General features: G+C 45.6%; 1 protein-coding gene across 1 annotated transcript; it reads right to left on the bottom strand.

Annotated features, from left to right (window-relative positions):
- Window positions 1–885: 885 nt before the first annotated feature.
- LOC106989574 (T-cell surface glycoprotein CD1a-like) lies at window positions 886–5,419 on the bottom strand. Its single transcript, XM_053208837.1, has 6 exons — window positions 4,263–5,419; window positions 3,429–3,695; window positions 2,468–2,746; window positions 1,991–2,269; window positions 1,568–1,658; window positions 886–1,424 (listed from the first exon to the last, which is right to left on the bottom strand). Exons 1-6 carry the CDS (start codon window positions 4,321–4,323, stop codon window positions 1,346–1,348), a joined length of 1,056 nt encoding a protein of 351 aa, XP_053064812.1. The 5' UTR covers window positions 4,324–5,419; the 3' UTR covers window positions 886–1,345.
- Between the last annotated feature and the right edge of the window lie 7,640 nt (window positions 5,420–13,059).

Here is a 13,059-nt window from a genome sequence, read left to right as displayed (position 1 = left end):
AAGCTTGCATTCAAGCAAACCATGAAAATCGATGTTTTATGTAGCATTCCTCCCACATTTGAATACTTTTCATTGTTGAGCAATAAACTCTGTTCTCTCTAAAGAGCATAAAATGAAGTACACGCTTGATGTGTGGTGTGTGTGTCCGTGGTGACACGAAGCCCACAAGCACAGAAGGCAACACAGCCACCAGCTCCCATCTGGATGCTCTCCTTTCTCTTTCTTTTCTTTTCTTCTCATTCTTGCCATGAGAACGCTTCGGATCCACTCTCTTGGAAAAGGTCACGTGCTCAATTTCTCCCCCTTCTTGCATGAAGGTGTCATCCTCAGCCTTGCTTTCCTGATGCTGAAAAATGGGTTGTAGTTGTTTCAGGCTTCATACCCCAGCCTTATTATCCAGGACAAGAGACACCATCTCTTTCCCTGCCATTGACCACAAGAGTCATAATGCCTGTGACCTGAGCCACATGGAGCAGGCGTCTAGCCCTGAACCATCACTCTGACCAAGGGCAAGTAGCTTCTGTCTTGGCCTGAACTTGATGTAACCTGCCCATCCGTCATCCTGTCACATTGTCAAGGATACTTTCTCCTGAGAGACTCAAGGTGATCGGAGCCCAGGGCTACACCTGGGGGTGGACTCAACCAAACATCGCATGGTAGCCATGTGAGGGTGACAAGGTGTACTGGACCCTTGAGAACCAGTCAACAAGCCTAATTTAGGAGAGAAGCTTGGGGAAGTCCCATAATTTGCTCTCCCCTTCCCAATAATTTTCACCTTTGCCACCTCTCCCATTCTCAACGTCATTTTCCGTGAATGTCCACATGTGCAAATGTCTCAACTACGACAAACATGTCACGAGGCAAAAGAAAAAGAAAAACCTATGATATTGACAAAACTGCAACACAGATTTTATTGAGGACATATTCCATGCAGGGGAGATTCTTTGCCAAGGATACAAATATTAAAAAGACATGGACCTGATCTCTAAAGCCCTAAGAATTAGAAGGAAAAGGACCCTAACTGTTGGTAACAAGGGCTGGGAGTCAGGAATAGATTTGCAAGTGCAGGAAAATGTGAAGCTAATCCCAGCCAAGCAAAAATTTATTTGACTTGTGAAGAAGGGACGGCTCACTGCAGGAAGTGACACCTGATGCCAGTGGCTCATGGAGGTTTCTGGGACTTCATTTTACTCTAAGATACTTTTGATGTTTAAGCCCCAGAATCAGGTCAGAGCAACAAATTCTGCTAAATTACACTTAACTCGTCTTGACAACTGATCACTGAGCAGAAAGAAAAGACAAAAGCTGCACACAGAGACTTGCAAGTCCATCATCTGAGCTGGGTTTAGGGACGTCCTGGTCCTGGGCTGCTGGGATCTCTCTCCAAAGGGAGGCCAGTGCACTGAGGTCTCCAGTGTGATTTCCTGGGAGGTACAGTTTGGAAATGCTCTGCAGCAGGTGGAGGTGAGGACTCCAGGGGAAAGGGCATGGTGAGGAGGAGGGCTGAGGACAGACAGGAAGGTGGGGACACAGTTGGGAAAGAGCAGAAAGGTGGTTCCAGACTTACCGACGCTTCCAGAGCCAGAACGCAAGACCTGCCAGAAGCACCAGGGGCACGACCACCGCCAGGAAGACCAAGCCCACGGGGCGGGGCTGCTCTGTGGGTTCGGTGCACAGAGGGTGTCAATTCCCATCCACCCCGGGTTGACCTGCACCTACCTGGTCCTTTTTGCTCCCGTCACCCTCTGCCTCACCAACCACCCTTCCTCTTTCTCTTTTCCCATCCCTGTTCAGTGATGGACTTCACCCAACCCTTTACTTCCTCCCACATCCATAGGACCCTCACCCTCAGCTCTCCATTTCTTGGGTTCTTACATTTCTGTCCTTTATGGTCTGGAGTCCCTAGAATCCCAAATGTTTCATCTCACCCTCCTGCTCTGCTTCAGGACCACCCACCCCTTTTCCCAGCTGGACCCCTACCCTTTCTCACCCCAGTAGAGGACCATGTCCTGGCCTCCTAGACTGCTGTGTCTCACTCGGCAAGACATGCCAGATGCCTCTCTGGCTTCCACGTCCAAGGACGTCTGAAGATACCATGTCCCATCAGCATGGGGCAAGATGTCACCTCGCCGGGTTCCCTGGTGCTCCTCCTCACCCCGCATCCACGTCACCCATACTGGCTTTGGGTAGAAACCAGAGACGTGGCACACGAGGAGCAGACGACCAGGACTGGGACTGGGGCCAGTGGACAGCCAGGCTTCTGGCCTCACTGCAGAGACAGAACAGGAAATCTCAGACTGAGAACGTAGATTTTCACATCGGTTTAGATACACACATCTTTCCACCTCTAGAAACCCACCACCATCATCACCTCTCTCCCTTGCCTCCTTCTCCCCTGAATTTGAGGAAATTGTGCAAATTTATGAGTGCAGATTGAGAATTCTTGGAAAGAGGAAGCAGGACTGACCTTGTCGCTGAAGATCTTCCTTTCCTGCATCAAGAAGACCCAAGAGGAAACGGGGGCAGGCGTCATTAATACTTGCTTGTATTCGTAAGTTGACCACATGGTACTGATTGAATAGTTTGGAGACCTCCTGAGCCCTCCTTCCTCCCTTTGGAGATGGCCACCATGACATGTTCTGGAAGCTCACGAGATCTGATCCTTCATATGCAATCTGCATGAAGCCTACTGACGGCTCCCCAACATGTAGTCCACAGCCTTTTGCCACCTGTACCTGAAAGGGATCTGAAAAGTGAGGCTCTGGGTTACAAGAAGGGGGAGGGAAAGAGATGAAACGAAGTGAGTAGAAGCCAACGATGGGTGAATCAGAGGGAGAAGTTGAGCATATTGGAGGGAATGGAACAAAGTTTGGTTCGAGTGGAAGTTCAGACAGATGGGAAGTGGTGGTCACTGGAGACAGAGGTAGAGGTAAATTACTGGAGATGGAACAAATGTTTTAGGGGAAACAGGAAGGATGTGGGCAGAGAACAGGGAATAGCTCTTTGGGAGAGCTGGGATAAAATCATCTAGGGTGAAGGGAGAGCACTGGGTATAGGGAACACATCGACAAAGTTTGCTGACGGGATTGAATGGGGAGAAAAGCACATTTCAAGGATCTGTCACACAGTGAAGGAGAGGGATGTGCCTGGCTAGAGGCCAGGGAATGGGGTAATCACAGGAGAAACTAGTGGAGAAACGCGAGCACAGCCTGAGGTCAATGAGACGAGAGGAAGTAGCAGAGAACATGCAGCTTTTCAAGATCAGGTCCTAGTTTCTGCCCCCTGAACACACGGTTTGATTCCATTTTATGATGGGAATACATGAGGTTCAGAAGCCAGTGGGGGCTCTTTCCTGGAGGAAAAAGAAACTCAAGAGACACACACACCGGCCACCTCCATCCCACCTGCCCTGAGGGAACTGAACTCACATTCAAGCTGCCATTCACTGACATGGTCCTGAAAGATCAGAGGAAATCTGATGGAGAATGTATAAAATGACTTTTCTTGTTCCATTAGCTCCTCATTGCTGAAGTTGCTCCTGGACCAGGGCCGCAGAAAACTGAAAGCTCCCGTCTTGCTGTCCCAGCCATGAGTCTGCAGCCCATCCAGCCAAGATGATCCCTGATTCTGTGTCCAGGAATGGTTGTAAAAGGATGTTGTCAAGATGGTTCGAAAAGAGACTGGCTCCTGGAAATCTGTGCCACAGGAACAGATAGACTGAGGAAGAGAATGGCATTGGGAAGGACAGAGAATGCAGAATTGAGGCGCCAGCGAGGCCACCAAAATCCGGAGGACAGGGAGCCATAGTTCTCTCTGGAGACATGTGCTGCCCAGGAGTCCCGAGCTTCATACCCTTCATTTAGAAGGGCAGAGAGACCTGGCGTCAGAGACACTCAGGAAGGAACCAGGCTGACATCCCTCACTCCCCAGGCGTGTGGCGGGGAACCTACACCACAAGTGCACACACAGGTATGTGCACAAACCCACTGACACACCCACACACTCAGATTTATACATGTATGCACACACATAGGTAAATATGCAAACAGACATACATACACACATGCGGACACAGAGACTCACACACAGGGACCTATATGCACACACTTACACACACATGCAGACACACAAGCACACACATGCACACATGTGTACACACTTGCACAGGACGCACAGACTTGCACACGTGTGCACATATGACACACATGCGCACACGCACACACACACACACACAGACACACACTCCCACCGGGAGTCCTCACCGTCGTCAGTGTCACCACTTGGGACAAGAACCGTGAGCAACACCAGTTGCAACAACAGCATCTTATGTGCAGATGTTCTTTCTTTCTCTCGGAAAGTGGGTCTTTGGCGTCTGTTCTCACAACCCTCCCCACACGCAGCCCCTCTCTTCTGACTTCCTTCTCAACACACAAGCCTGCCCTGAGTCTCCGCGACAATGCAAATGGGCTCCGCCCTCAACCCTGGACACCTACTCAGACTCTCACTTCCCCTCCGGGTCTGACCCTCCTCTCGGCTTCCAGCTTCTCCCTGTCACCAGCCTCCATGCTGCTCCCTGAGGCCCTAATTCTAGTGCTGGGGAGCAAGTCTTGCATGGCATGGAAAAGGGACCCTACTTCTCGTGCCTTTTCTCCTCATCCAGACAGTAACCCATGAAGACATATGACTCCCCAGCACCCAGCCCTGGAGTCTGCTGTCACCCTTTCCCTCGTGCCCTTGGGTCACTCCCTATGGACTTCCTTCCCTGTGTCACCCCCACCCCAGCCCATTCACATCTCTGACTTCTCACTGCCTGTGTTCAAATACAATATCAAGCAGATTGATTTGAAGGTCACCTTCCCTTAATTGGGAAGATAGGGGTCTAATCATGCAGATGACCTCCCCTCCTTGTGGGATGGAGAGGGAGAGGGTCCATGTGACAGAGGACCTTATTGGCACTCACCAGAGGATTCCTCACTGACAGGGGAAGACTTACATTTCTGGGCAAGGTTGGAACTGCACTTAGGTTAGCTGTTCAACAAGGTTTGGGGAGTTGGCCTGGCCCAAGCCGCCATTTTGTGCCCATGGTTTCCTTTTTAACTCTTGCTCTATTTGCTTTTCCAGATTCCCCCATGATTGCCTGTGTAACAGTGTCAGCACCCACCAATTCGCCATTATTCTGAGGGAGGAAACAGTTGCCACCACAGAGACTGTAGGACATTGAAACATCTGAAGAATTCCCTGTCTGTGTGACTTGCATTAATATACTCACACGCCAGGGGCGCCTAGGGGACTCAGTCAGTTAAGCGTCCGACTTTGGCTCAGGTCATGATCTCGAGGTCTGTGAGTTCGAGCCCTGTGTCCAGGTCTGTGCTGACAGCTCGGAGCCTGGCACCTGCTTCAGATTCTGTGTCTCCCTCTCTCTCTGCCCCTCCCCTGCTCACACCCTCACTCTCTCTCACTTTCTCTCTCTCTCTCTCAAAATAGTAAATATTTTTTTAAAAATTTTAAATTAAAAAATTAAAAAATGTATTCACTCACCCGTCACTTAACACCAGCCTGGATCCAAGAACCTTGCTGCACTCATGAAAATACAGTGTTCACAATGCAATCATTTTATTCCAGGAGCTTTTAGTCTACACTGGAGGAAAAAACACATAAACCGAGAACTATACATTTTGGTGCACTGAGTTGGTGTTTTCTTTCCCTTTGGTTGGTTTTTCAAAATTCCATTGAACATACAGTGTTATATTAGTTCCAGGTGTACAATATAGCGATTGAAAAATTCTATGCGTTACTCAGTGCTCATCAATATAAGGATAATCCTACTCCTCTTCACCCATTTCCCCTGTCCCCCACCCACCTCCCTTCTGGTAACCAGCAGTGTGTTCTCTATTGTTAAAAGTCTGAGGGGAGCCTGGGTGGCTCAGTTGGTTAAAAGTCTTCGACTTGGGCTCAGGTCATGATCTCGGCAGTTCATGAGTTCGAGCCCTGTGTCAGGCTCTGTGCTGACAGCTCGGAGCCCGGAGCCTGCTTCAGATTCTGTGTCTTCCTCTCTCTCTGCCCCTCCCCTGCTTGCACTTTGTCTCTCTCAAAAATAAAATAAACATTAAAAAAGTCTGTCTTTTCATTAGTCCCCTTTTCTTGTTTCATTTGTTTTGTTCCTTAAATTCCACCAATGTGTGAAATCATAGGATATTTGTCTTTCTCTGCCTTATTTCATTTACCATAATATTCTCTAGCTCCATCCATGTTGTGGCAAATGGTGAGATTTCTGTCCTTTTTGTGGCTTAGTAATACTTCCTTGTGTATATATATATTTCCTTGTACATATATATGTACACCACATCTTCTTTTATTCATCTATCCATGGCCCCTTGTGCTGCTTCCGTATCTTGGCTAGTATAAATAATGCTGCAGTAAACTTCAGGCTGGATGCATCTGTTCATTATAGTGTTTTCACATTTTTGAGTAAATTTTCAGTAGTAGAATTGCTGGATCATATGCTAATTCTGTTTTTAGCTTTGGAAGAACCTCTATACTGTTTCCATAGTGGTCCCATCAATTTGCACTCCCACCAAGAGTGTACCAGGGTTCCTTTTTCTCCACAATCTCACCAACACTTGTTATTTCTTATGTTTTTTTTTTTTAATTTTAGCCATTCCAACAGATGTGAGGTGATATCTCCTTACAGTTTTGATTTGTATTTCCCTGATGATGAGTGATAGTGACCAACTCTTCATGTGTCTGTTGGCTATCTGGATGTCTTCTTTGGAGAAATATCTGTTCATATATTCTGCCCATTTTTAAAAAAATTTTTTTTAACGTTTATTTATTTTTGAGACAGAGAGAGACAGAGCATGAACGGGGGAAGGGCAGAGAGAGAGGGAGACACAGAATCGGAAGCAGGCTCCAGGCTCTGAGCCATCAGCCCAGAGCCTGACGCGGGGCTCAAACTCACGGACCGTGAGATCGTGACCTGAGCTGAAGTCGGACGCTTAACCGACTGAGCCACCCAGGCGCCCCTCTTCTGCCCATTTTTTAATTGGATTATTTGCTTTTTGGGGTGTTGAGTTGTACAAGTTCTTTATGTATTTTGGATACTAACCCTAGATCACACATATCACTAGCAAATATCTACTCACATTCAATAGATTTTCTTTTAGTTTTGTGAATAGATTTTTTACCTGTGCAGGTTTTTTTTATATTGGTGTAACCCCAATAGTTTGTTTTTCTTTTGTTTCCTCAGGAGACATATCTAGAAAAATATTGCTGTGTTTCTCTGCCTGGCTTATTTCACTTACCATAATACCCTCCAGTTCCATCCAAGTTGCTGCAAATGGCCAGAGTTCATTCTTTCTCATTGCCAAGTATTGCCCCATTGTATATATAAACCACATCTTCTTTACCCATTCATCAGTTGATGAGCATTTAGGCTCTTTCCATAATTTGGTTATTGTTGAAAGCACTGCTATAAACATGGAAGTACATGTGCGCCTATGCATCAGCACTTCTGTATCCCTTGGGTAAATCCCTAGTAGTGCTATTGCTGGGTCACAGGGTAATCCTAGGTTTTAATTTTTTGAGTAACCTCCACACTGTTTTCCAGAGCAGCTGCACCAGTTTGCATTCCCCTACCAACAATGCAAGAGGGTTCCCATTTCTCCACATCCTGGCCAGCATCTGTAGTTTCCCGAGTTGTTCATTTTAGCCACTCTGTGTGAGGTGGTATCTCAATGTGGTTTTGATTTGTATTTCCCTGATGATAAGTGATGTTGAGCATTTCTTCATGTGTTTGTTGGCCATCTGGATGTATTCTTTGGAAAAGTGTCTATTCATGCCTTCTGCCTATTTTTTCACTGGATTATTTGTTTTATGGGTGTTGAGTTTGGTAAGTTCTTTATAGATTTTGGATACTAACCCTTTATCAGATATGTCATTTGCAAATATCTTTTCCTATTCTGTTAGTTGCCTATTGGTTTTGTTGATTGTTTTCTTTGCAGTGCAGAAACTTTTTTTCTTGATGAGGTCCCAATAGTTCATTTTTGCTTTTAATTCCCTTGCCTTTGGAGATGTGTCGAGCAAGAGATTGCTGCAGCTGAGGTCAAAGAGGTTGTTGCCAGCTCTCTCCTCTAGGGTTCTGATTCTTTCCTGTCTCACATTCAGGTCTTTCATCCATTTTGAGTTTAGTTTTGTGTATGGTGTAAGAAAGTTGTCCAGTTTCATTCTTATGCATGTTGCTGTCCAGTTCTCCCAGCACCATTTGATAAAGAGACTGTCTTTTTTTCCATTGGATACTCTTCCTGCTTTGTCAAAGACTAGTTGGCCATACATGTGTCTGTCCAATTCTTGGTTCTCTATTCTATTCCATTGGTCTATGTGTCTGTATTTGTGTCAATACCATACTGTCTTGATGCTTACAGCTTTGTAGTAGAGGCTAAAGTCTGGATTGCGATGCCTCCCACTTTGGTTTTCTTTTTCAATATTACTTGGGCTATTCAGGGTCTTTTTGTGGTTCCATGCAAATTTTAGGATTCTTTGTTCTAGCTTTGAGAAGGATGCCAGTGCAATTTTGATTGGTATTGCATTGAATGTGTAGATTGCTCTGGGTAGTATTGACATTTTAACAATATTAATTCTTCCAATCCATGAGCATGGAATGTTTTTCCATTTCTTTGTGTCTTCTTCAATTTCCTTCATAAGTTTTCTATAGTTTTCAGCATACGTGTCTTTTACATCTTTGGTTAGGTTTATTCCTAGGTATTTTATGGTTTTTGGTGCAATTATGAATGGGATCAGTTCCTTTATTTCTCTTTCTGTTGCTTCATTATTGGTGTATAAAAATGCCACCAATTTCTGTTGCCCCCTTAATGTCCTGCTCTCACAATATAGTCACATCCCTTTTTAGGCTAATCTGTGTCTTTCTCATCATAACCTTCTTTTGGTTTCCTCCCTCTGGTACCATGCAACATAAGGATGGTTTTCCTGGAAAGAAATCTGTTCATGGCTTTCCTGGATTATTTCCTTTTTAGAATCCCTGGCCTCAATATTTTTACTCCTAATTATTGGTCTCCTACTATTTAACCTTTTTGTTCAACTTGTCTCTTCTAGAATCCAACATTTCCACATTCGAATGATGGTTCAACAGGGATTATACCCCTACCATCAGAGAGCTCCCTCCCCCAAATACCATGAACCTGACCACCAGGGAATATTCAAATCACCTATCAGTATGTTAATATAATACCATGCTCTGGTATATAATTGCACAGAACCCCTTGTTCAACAGGAGGAAACACACAAAAAAATGAGACCTCTCCCAAAATGTCAAAGATTTGTCGTTGTGGATGTGTCAGGGGGAATGTAGAGGCCACTCTGGGTCAGCACCTGGTGTGTGGAAACCTGAGTAAGATAGAAAGGCCCACAGTGACCCCCTGGCTGAATGCCAACTGGCCCACTAGGAGACCCACCTCAAAATATCCATAAGCCCATCTGACCAATGGGTTACTCATGCCTGAACACAGGTACCAAAAACGTAAAATTCCTTGCATTCCCATGCCTGCTTATCTTCCCCCTTAACTACAGCCCCCAACGCCACCGCCTTCTTGCCGACCATCTCTCCTGTCCTGCTCCCTGCCCTCTTGCAGTGTATTCGAGAAACTTCTATGTCCTTTGTTCTACCTTAAGTGAATTCTTTCACCACCGGCAATGCTGCCTCCTCCTGATCAGGTCACCCCCTGTTTCGCAAACTCTTGCTTACTTAGGACAGATGCCAAGGGCTCTATAAGCCAGAAAGAATAATCCAACTACAATTGTTAACTAATGACTGAAGGCTACTTGAATCCTGAGAGGTCCTGAGAGTCACAGACTTAGGAAATTTCCTGTATCTCTAGGTTTTTTCCCATTGACCTGGCCAGGGGGTCCTGACAGACTGGAGTTCAGGGTACACACCAGGGAACTGCTTCCTGGTGGTACAAGCCTGACTCCTGAGAGCAGCTCCCTCCTGAGAAGAGGAAGAGGGCCACCATTCCCCACACAGAAAGGAGACTTAACTGGGTGTGGGGAGGGCAGAGAGCCCCACTGCCTCAGGGCACAGTGAGACACAGAGTGCAACTGGGGGAAGAGGGAGTGCCAGTGGGGGAAGAGACAAGAACACTTTGTCCCAGACTAAGAGTCTTCATCTGCTGAGCCAAAGGGGGGAACACTCAGAAGGCCCCTAGTCCACAAACTGAAACACAAAGCACCTGGCTGAGGATGGGATTGGACCAGAGCAGAGGTAGCACCCCCTTCTCTGTCCTAAGCAGGCCAGCCAGCAGGGAACCAAGAGCAGCTCCTGCTGGTGGGGGGACAAGAGGATGAAGATGCAACCCCTTGAGCCACATCCTGTTTGAAACAGAAAATCTCAGACCCAAAAGGATGTCATAAACCGAGTTCCCTCCCAGGGGCTTCATACCCCATCTAACTAATTTCAGTGGCCCCAGAAATGTAGCCTAAAGGAGTCAGGCAGGATATTTTTCTTTCCATCAGCACCAGTGAATCTGTCAACTAATGCAGCTAAAACCCACTAAAAAAGATGAGGTCATGTGCATGATGAGACCCCTTGCTCTTTCCCCAAGAAAGCATGCCTGACTCCTGGAACAACCCTTCTCATTTGCTACTAATTCTCCACCCCCACCCTCCCTCTAAGAACCTTCATTTGTACAACTCCTCTGAGTGCCAACCTGCGTGCCAAATCGGGTGACGCCCAATTCATGGATCAATTAATGAAGCCAATTAGATACTCAAACATACACGGTTGAATTTTTTTTTTTTACTCACAGTTCTATGGTTTGCCCCGGGTGATTAAATAATACAAATTAAAAAAAAAAAAAAAAAAAAAAGAACTGGGAGGGGAGGAGCCAAGATGGAGAAACAGCATGGAAGTTTTTTGTGTGTCTTGCGTCCACGAAATGCAGCCAGACCAACACCCAACCATCCTACACACCTAGAAAACTGATTGGAGGATTAACACAACAATCCGCACAACCTGAACCACAGAATTCAGCAGACACGTGGCGCGGAGAGGTGAACTTGGGGAGAGAGAGGCTGGCGATGGGCAGGGAGCCGCTTTTGCAGGCAGAGAGAGGACGAGACTGGGGAGGTGGGGAGAATACGGGAAAAGCACCCCTCCCCAAAAGCAGCTGGAGAGAAAGTGGAAAATTGGAAACGGCCGCAGGGACTAAACCGAAAAGGGAGAAAGGAGAAAGGAGAGGGTTTCAATTCCACTAAGACTATAAACAAGGGGAGCGCAAAGGCAGCAACTCGCAGCTCCCTACCTGGCGGTGCTCTGGTGGGAAGGGCGAATCCCCAGGAGCAGAGTGGGGGCCGGGAGGTTCTCGGGCCACAAGGGGAGAAGCGGTTCCACTGCTGGAAAGACATTTGGTGGAGACTGTTGAAGCCACCTGGTCCCGGCAGCCCCCAGAAAACGGCCACATTCGCTGGTGCTGGAACAAGGTCGTGGAGGGTGAAGCCCGGTGTCAGATGCGTGTTGTGATTTTCCATCATCCCTGAAACGCTGCTGCTACACTGTCCCGCGAACTTTTTCTGGGACGGGCTGGCACCTGGCTCCATTCTCAGGGCACCGGCAACAGGGTCCAGCGGGCGTTCCTGGGTGCAGCCGACATTCGGCCATTGCTCATTCGGCCATCGCGCAGTGAGACCCTCCCGCACAGTCGCAGTCTGTCAGAAGTAAGGGGCGGGGGAAAACAGCCACGTCTGAGACAAAACTCAGAGAGAGGTACTGCCTGGGGCTGGTCACGGAGAGTGAAAAAGCGGGGAGTGGACGAGAGCTGAAGACAGAGGACCAGTGCGCGATTGCTGATCCAGAACAGACTGAGTACCTGAGTGACGCCATTTTCACGTTCCCGCGCACGCGCATACTTACCAGCGCCGCAACAATCTACCCCAGTAGGCTGGCAGCGCCATCTATTGGACAGCAAAGCCGTTACACTGAGCCCCGCCCAATTGGGCCAACCTCGCTTTTCAGGAACACGAGTCTCACCACCTACTTAGTTTATGGACTACAAAGAGCTACACAGACTGACTTCTAGGGGAAAACAAAGTCATTTCAGTCCTATTTCAATCTGTTAGCAGGTCCATCTATTCAATTTTCCTTTTTATGTTCTCTTTTACACTTCTTTTCTTTTTCTTCCATACAGAAAAAAAAATTGATTTTTATTTTCAATTTTTATTAAAATATTTTTCTTTATTTTTTCACTATATTTTTTACTTTTGTGTAAATTTCTTCAAATTCTATCTTACTTCCATCATTCTATTTTAGTCTACTTCAGTGTATTCACCTTTTCAAATTTTCAAATGATTTCTTTTTTCTTCTTTCTGTTTCGTTTTTCTCTTTTTCATTTCTTTTCTTTTTCTTGGATGCAGAAAGAAAAAAAACTTCATTTTCACTTTCAATTTCTATTAAAAATATTTTCTTTAATATTTTTACTATATTTTTTGCTTTTATGTAAATTTTTCAAATTCTATTTTACTTCCATCATTTTATTTTAGTCTACTACAGTGTATTCCCTTTTTCAAATTTTCAAATGATTTCTTTCTTTTTCCTATTTTTTCTCTTTTCACTTCTTTTCTTTTTCTTGATACAGAAAGAGAAAAATTCATTTTTATTTTTAAGTTTTATTAAAAATATTTTCTTTAACTTTTTTCTACTATAATTTTTATTTCTCTGTAAATTTATTCATATCCTATTTTACTCCCATCATCTCATTTTAGTCTACTTCAATGCATTCATTTTTTTCAAATTCTCAAACAATTTCCTTCACCCTCAACATTTTTTTCCTCTAATCTGTCAAACCATGTCAACACCCAGACCAAAACACACCTAGGATCTAGCATCATTTATTAGAGTTTGTGTGTATATGTGTGTGTGTTTAATTTTTTCATTTTAATATTTTTTTAATGTTAATTTTTCTACCTCATTAATTCCTTTTCTCCCTCTGAAATGACAAAATGAAGGAATTCACCCGAAAAGAAAGAGCACGAAGAAACGACATCCAGGGATTT

Source organism: Acinonyx jubatus, chromosome E4 (genome assembly GCF_027475565.1).
Source record: "Acinonyx jubatus isolate Ajub_Pintada_27869175 chromosome E4, VMU_Ajub_asm_v1.0, whole genome shotgun sequence".
Classification (NCBI taxonomy): Eukaryota; Metazoa; Chordata; class Mammalia; order Carnivora; family Felidae; genus Acinonyx; species Acinonyx jubatus.
Note: the sequence above shows the minus strand (reverse complement) of the source record. Positions and strands in the feature narration are given on the sequence as shown.

What these genes read in the sequence shown, in the direction of transcription:
- LOC106989574 (XM_053208837.1), bottom strand. Translation starts at nt 4,323, where the DNA reads ATGCTGTTGTTGCAACTGGTGTTGCTCACGGTTCTTGTCCCAAGTGGT. An exon ending in AAGTGGTGACACTGACGACG is followed by an intron (nt 3,696 to 4,262) that starts GTGAGGACTCCC and finishes CCTGTGGCACAG; the next exon opens with ATTTCCAGGAGCCAGTCTCT. An exon ending in CAGTGAATGGCAGCTTGAAT is followed by an intron (nt 2,747 to 3,428) that starts GTGAGTTCAGTT and finishes CTCACTTTTCAG; the next exon opens with ATCCCTTTCAGGTACAGGTG.